This window comes from Primulina huaijiensis, chromosome 11 (assembly GCF_012295235.1).
Source record: "Primulina huaijiensis isolate GDHJ02 chromosome 11, ASM1229523v2, whole genome shotgun sequence".
Classification (NCBI taxonomy): Eukaryota; Viridiplantae; Streptophyta; class Magnoliopsida; order Lamiales; family Gesneriaceae; genus Primulina; species Primulina huaijiensis.
Genome location: NC_133316.1, coordinates 891,678 through 898,058, shown reverse-complemented (window position 1 = coordinate 898,058; position 6,381 = coordinate 891,678). Strand labels below are relative to the sequence as shown.

At 37.8% G+C, this 6,381-nt stretch overlaps 2 protein-coding genes across 4 annotated transcripts; one reads left to right on the top strand and one right to left on the bottom strand.

Annotated features, from left to right (window-relative positions):
- Positions 1-233: 233 nt before the first annotated feature.
- Positions 234-1,419, top strand: LOC140988545 (zinc finger protein CONSTANS-LIKE 2-like). Of its 2 annotated transcripts, none has more exons than XM_073457543.1 (2): positions 234-898; positions 1,005-1,419. In XM_073457543.1, the coding sequence occupies exons 1-2, from the start codon at positions 282-284 to the stop codon at positions 1,303-1,305; spliced, it is 918 nt and encodes a 305-aa protein (XP_073313644.1). In that variant the 5' UTR covers positions 234-281; the 3' UTR covers positions 1,306-1,419. The 2 variants fall into 2 exon arrangements, with proteins under 2 accessions (XP_073313644.1, XP_073313643.1); XM_073457542.1 differs by having other exon boundaries at positions 234-923.
- A 589-nt stretch (positions 1,420-2,008) lies between these two features.
- LOC140988259 (uncharacterized) lies at positions 2,009-5,621 on the bottom strand. Of its 2 annotated transcripts, none has more exons than XM_073457268.1 (9): positions 5,214-5,621; positions 4,985-5,038; positions 4,724-4,807; positions 3,910-4,035; positions 3,421-3,488; positions 2,768-2,837; positions 2,590-2,682; positions 2,439-2,516; positions 2,009-2,362 (listed from the first exon to the last, which is right to left on the bottom strand). In XM_073457268.1, exons 1-9 carry the CDS (start codon positions 5,472-5,474, stop codon positions 2,321-2,323), a joined length of 876 nt encoding a protein of 291 aa, XP_073313369.1. In that variant the 5' UTR covers positions 5,475-5,621; the 3' UTR covers positions 2,009-2,320. The 2 variants fall into 2 exon arrangements, with proteins under 2 accessions (XP_073313369.1, XP_073313370.1); XM_073457269.1 differs by having other exon boundaries at positions 2,590-2,655.
- Positions 5,622-6,381: the final 760 nt, after the last annotated feature.

Sequence of the window (6,381 nt, the reverse complement as noted above, 5' to 3'; positions counted from 1 at the left end):
TATTATTATTTTATTATTGATATTATTTTCGGAGCGTGTTCGAGGATTTCGAGGATGGAGATAATAATCTAATACCCGTCTCGAATTACATTGAGGATTTAAAAAAATCCTCGAACTCAACCCAAACCCGAAAAAATCGGAGATCTCCATCTCTATTTCGGATTTTTCCCACGGGATTCCAAATCCGTGGAGAAAGTTGCCATCCCTACTCCGAATATAACTTAAAACACTTGATGAAATAACAGCTTCACTCTCCCATTTTTTTCTCCAGCTGCAAAAAAATGGCGGCTCCCAAATGGAGTTTGACGGCCAAGATTTGCGGCTCATGCAAGACCTCCGCCCCCGCCGTCTTCTGCAGCGCCGACACGGCTTTCCTCTGCACGCCCTGCGACGCCAAGGTCCACGCGGTCAACAAGCTGGCCCCGCGCCACGCCCGCGTCTGGCTCTGCGAGCAAGCCCCCGCCAGCGTCACCTGCAAGGCCGACGCTGCGGCGCTCTGCACCGCCTGCGACCGCGACATACATTCGGCGAACCCCCTGCCCCTCCGCCACGAGCGTGTCCCCATCGCACCCTTCTACGGAGCCGCGGACAGGTCCTCCCCTTCCGAGGATGAGGAGGCGGAGGCGTGGCTGATCCCTAATCTGAACGCCGACCACGGAGGGGTGGATCTGGAGGAGGATTCCAGGTCGCCGGAATACAAATCCGCCGAGTATCTGTTCAGGGATATGGATCCATATGTAGATCTCGATTTGTTCTCCGGGGAACAGAAGGCACACGAGCAGAAGCAGCAGCAGCAGTTGTCGCTGGACGGAGTTGTGCCGGAGCATACCAATAACAGATTTGGATATGATCAGTACCCGGCTTACGAAATGGATCATCCGGGGCCGAAGCACATAATGTACAACTTCACGTCCCAATCCAGTGTATGTTCTTTTTAGTTGTTAAGACTAAATTTGAATAAAAATATGGTTTTTCATTTATAATGTTTCGGAACATGAATGCAGGTTTCATCTTCGTCTCTTGATGTGGGAGTGGTGCCGGATGTATCGAATGGTTTCGACAGTAACGAAATCTCCCCAACCCCGTTGTCCGGGGTCGACCGGGAGGCGAGGGTACGAAAATATAGAGAGAAGAGAAAGAGTAGGAGGTTCGAAAAAACCATTCGATATGCATCAAGAAAGGCATATGCCGAAACCCGGCCAAGAATCAAAGGACGATTCGCGAAGCGCTCCGATCACGAGATTGAGTCCTTCGTCGCTGTCGAGGCATCCCGAGCTTCTGTGTTTTTGTTTTGAATTAGTATGATAAATAATGACTTACATAAATGTATCTTTCTCGCAAGTGTTATATGTTACTCATCAAGAATGTAAATGGTTTGTCCATAAAAGTTATAAAAACGAATATAAGCCTATTTGAACACATTTGTTTGTAGAAATAGAAATGAATTACGTCTTTGTGAACAACTAATGATATCCTTTTTCTTTTTTTAGGAATAAATATCCTTTTTTAAAAAAGAACAATTAATACAACAGTTTATTAAATCGGGGTATTTATGATTGATGAGCCACCTATTAATCAATTTAATAATATTTTATTCATCAAGGAATAAAATATAGAAACTGAAGATGAGTTTGGGTCCCGGAGAGTATCGAAATCTGAAATCTAATTGGTTTTCTAGAAAGATACTCGTGGTTAAATTTTAGCCACAAATGTGTTTTAAATTAAAAAACGTTTTTATATTCCCAAAATATGAATATAGTATTCAAGCCACATAAATAATGATTTAAGTCATGAAATGAGGAAAAATCGTATTAATTTTGACCATTATTATTCACTATCGTCTTTACTTCATTCAAATTTAAAATTTTTTCTTAACCATCATAATTCATTCATTAGATAATTTTTTTGTTAATTGATCGTTAATTATCTCAAAATTTTTATACGTAACATTTTTCAGGTAACAATGGTTAGATGACATTCAAATTTAACGTACATTTGACGTATTAAGGAAACAAATCTAAGCCCCGAGGTATGTATATACGTACAGATGTTAGATAACAAATTTTACAAGTTTTTGCCAGTGTCAAGTCTTGAAGCCAACACATTTAAATAATTGAAGGAAAGCTTGTTTACCTATAATTTCGACCATTGGAAGAACACTGTTGGAATATAATGAAACGACCATCGCAACAACCATAGTGACTCTGATTCTTTCCGGTGGCCATAAAAATCGATCCTAGATCACACAATGCATGCTAAACCCATTGTTGATTGCAATCCACAATGCGGCATTGTTGCAAGGCATCACTGTCTCCAGGGACTACCTTTTTCTACATATTGTCATGCCATCACCTATGGGAACCTACATTTGCAGATTTGGGAGATGATATTAAGTTGTCCGGGACTCGATTATAGAAATATATGCACTCTGAACATACCATGCAGATGGTCACACGCTCGTCCATCATCAAAATCTTATTGAAATTTCTTATGCTAACAGTCTTTGAGTCGTTTACCTGCCCCATAACAGCACTTAGATAGGAAATATGTATATTGTGGAGTTTTTTGTGAAATTTGAGTATACTTTACCAGAGGATCAGCAACTTTTCCATGCCAAAGGACATTGTCCATCACTATAATCCCTCCAACTCTTACCTGTGTATATGTGATGATGAAGAATTGCTAGTAAACAGACCATGAATCAAATCACAGTTTTTGAACTTCGCAACTGTGTGGTGGTAAAGACGTATTGAATTATCTCACTTACCAGTTGTAGCACTAATTCGAAATAATCTTGATACATTTTCTTCTCAGCATCTACAAAAGCAAAATCATAGCTACATAGACGAATAAATACATGGTGAGAGCAGTTCTAATCAATGGAAGCTTTATGCATCGAGTACTGTAGCTTTAGAGGCAACATTATATAACTTTATTAAGGTGATACTTTTGGGTTGGTATTGATAAAACACATTCATTACCTTTTAGATCTTTAAAGGTTGTAAATATGCTAGGAAATATGGATTATTTGGACATGCGGATTCTTTGGTGATATAATCAAGGGACAAAAAACACATGCATACAGCTGATCAGACATTCGTCATCAATTGGGCAAAGTTGTAATAAAAGAAATAACTAACATGGCATATTTTGACAAAAGAGAAGAATATTGAAAGATAATTAGAGGATCATTTCAGGATAGGGCGCAAGAAGATACTTTCAACAATCTAGTAATCTACTAGAGGAGGGAATTAACAGTTTCGAGTAAGTCTCAAAGGAAAGAGAGATGCATGCATGAAATTTCTGCAAGATGTTTCATTTCGTCGTGCGCTTGTAGCATGAGTATGATTCAGAAGAAATACTAGATTAAAACTAGAACACTGAGAAATAAATTAAATTTGACTTATCAAAACAAAATACCTGCCACCTTCACCATTCTGAATCATAGACTTGAGAGTATCAGCTGCAAGACCATGTTTTACATCCACCTAATAGTTAATTAAAGAAACGTCAAATTAATGATTACGGGAACCTAAAAAATTCAATCAGTATGGAAACATCACTTATTATGTAATTTTTTAAACTTCTAGTTGTGCATAATCAGTGACGAGCAAATGAGAATGATGGGCAGGTCCTTCCACTACGAGAGACTCCATGCTCAATACAATCACAAATTTAATAATAAGTTCTGGCATTTAGCATTTCATAGATTGAAATCACTCCTGTATTGAACGTGAAGAGTAGTACTTCATGAATATATTCAGTAATTTGTCACATTTAAATTAAGACTACAATATTCTAATTTATTTATGATTGAAAGAAGTGTAATAGTCGAACATTCCTGTCAATGAATAAGTGGGAGATAGTTAACAATTCCTGCAATTGCATCCGTACGAGTGCTAAGCATACCTTCTTTGAGACACCAGCAAGGTCATAATATCTTTTTGCAACCTCTAATGACTTAGTGTCTCTCTCACAAGCAACCAGCCGACCTCCTTCAGGTAGGACCAAAGCAATTGCCAGAGATGAGTATCCCTGGTTAATCATTCAAATGTTAATACCCTAAAGTGAATATAACAAATAAAACACCAAATCAATTGCACAAAACCTTGCACTCTTGTAAAACATCTCCCAGGAGGACTCCTTTTCAATCTGGTTATGCACCAAGCGTAGTGACAGGTAAACAAAAATAAGCTAAGATAGAAGGTTCAAAATTTGTGGGCTCAGGAAAACTTCTTGTCCTTATCATGACCTAATGAGTTGTTATACGCCAAATGTCTTTTCAGATATCAGACCAAGCCTCGGGGCACTAAAAGAGTTTCCAGACATTGGAGAATCACAAATATAAAAATAAAAGCAGAGAAGACACAAGCTCATGATTCACTTCTGCAATAAATCACTGTTGTTCACCATATGGAGTTTTAGGGAAGCCATTGTAACCTGGTGAGGCTAACGTAACGTATCCACAGAAGATTGCAAACAGAATGTATTACCGATGTATTTCCAGAAACGTCTCAACCATGGGGATAAATAATGACTAGAGTACTATTATCGATACAGATACGCATATACAACATCCATTTCTCAGCAATATACTTCACGTAATCATCAAGTCACTAGTTCCATTAACGCCATGAACTTTCAAACTGTAACATATAAGTGAAAGTAAACGGATTGTGCAGGTTGAGTATGAAAAAGATAAAATGATCCCACACATACATACAGTATAGACACCAACTTCAATGCACCTTTCTGCTCCTAGAATCTGAACAAGCATAGCAAGAAGTTGGGCTTGATCAGGAGACACCTATAAACAAATGAAAGATTATCACACCTAACCAAGATCGTAAGCAAGAAATATAAATCACAACACAAAATCGGACTCACAAAAGAGCAGAGATAATTAGCCAATTAGGTCATAAAACTACTCCACCATAAGGAAATATACATTCACGCATCCGAATAGCAAGTGACCAGCTCCTACCTGCATTTGACTACCACGCATGGTTGCAGTTTCCTCCCTAAGCTCACGCAATATCTGAAATGCAGAGTCAAATTCTCACATCATGATTATAAACCAGATTTCAAATGAAAACTTCTTCCATGAAACTGAAATCCCGAAAACCCAGAACGAAGCTTCAATCATGAATGCAAGAACAACTTTTCTTTCGAACACAAACGAAAGAATATCAACAATATAATGGAAATTTAACCTGTGGCTCTCTAACATTAGCCAATAAGTAATCGTAGACCCTCGAATTGATACTGATAACTTCCTTACGTCCGTAAGTTTCGTCAGTCGCAATAACTGTGTCTGAATTCGCCACCGATTTCAAAGGCCGTTTACCTGAGGTAATTGGGTGGCTTCCGACGAACACCGATGTAGTTTGGATAATGGGAAGTAATTGACCCATCGGCGCCAATTCAAGCCTTGGATTTCCCATTCCAAGCACCATACCCAAACTAGTAGACATGTCAATTTCAGGCCCCAAATTTTAGGGTTCTGGTCTAGAATTCATATATCATCCAAAAACCTAAATTGAAGCTTATCCTCCCTCAATTCCTCGTTCCAATTTTCAATAGAATTCATGTCACGCCCCGGAGGGAAAATGAGGAAAAATTGTAGTTACGGAAGAGTTTATCAAGGAGAAGGGACTGAATGTAATTTATTTTTTTATATTTGGTTTAAAATTTGTTTAAAAATTAAATTTTTTGTTAATGATTTAATTTTATATATAATAAAATTTATAATTTAATTAAATAAAAAAACTTATTCGACTTAATTTTTCCATCTTTCTCGACTCAATCTTAGATCTCATTTCATTTCTTATCTTCGCAAAAAATCTTTTTCCTCTCATTTTTTGGCTAACAATTAACCACGAATCTATAAATTATTCTTCTGCAACAAATCCAAAAATAAAACTATGTATTGAAAAAAAATTTATTTTGAGATATCAAATTTATTGAGTCTCGTCAGTGTTCACGACCCAAGATGAAGAACTTCACCCAGGTCGTGACACGACCCTTGACTTCACGACCCATGGGTCGTGGGTCTTGTGCTTCACGATCCAAAGTGCTTCATTGTGAAGCACTTGGTCTTGTGCTTCACGAGCACTACCCTGGGTCTTGTGCTTCACGACCCAAAGTAGGGTCGTGACGTGAAGATTTCACGACCCTTTCACGATCTATGGGTCGTGACACAACCCATTAATTTTAAATTTTTATAATAAATAACCTTTGTTTTGTTTTAAATTTATACAACTAATAATCTTTTTGTTTGTTTGTTTTTTTTTACAGGTTTACTTTCTCGCTAAACTTGGAAGAAATAAATTTTTTGAATGCAAGTTAACTTTAGGATCAAAATACGTTGAAATCTGTAAG

What these genes read in the sequence shown, in the direction of transcription:
- LOC140988259 (XM_073457268.1), bottom strand. Translation starts at nt 5,474, where the DNA reads ATGTCTACTAGTTTGGGTATGGTGCTTGGAATGGGAAATCCAAGGCTT. An exon ending in CTAATGTTAGAGAGCCACAG is followed by an intron (nt 5,039 to 5,213) that starts GTTAAATTTCCA and finishes TCTGCATTTCAG; the next exon opens with ATATTGCGTGAGCTTAGGGA. An exon ending in AGCGTGTGACCATCTGCATG is followed by an intron (nt 2,363 to 2,438) that starts GTATGTTCAGAG and finishes CTGCAAATGTAG; the next exon opens with GTTCCCATAGGTGATGGCAT.
- LOC140988545 (XM_073457542.1), top strand. Translation starts at nt 282, where the DNA reads ATGGCGGCTCCCAAATGGAGTTTGACGGCCAAGATTTGCGGCTCATGC. An exon ending in ACTTCACGTCCCAATCCAGT is followed by an intron (nt 924 to 1,004) that starts GTATGTTCTTTT and finishes ACATGAATGCAG; the next exon opens with GTTTCATCTTCGTCTCTTGA.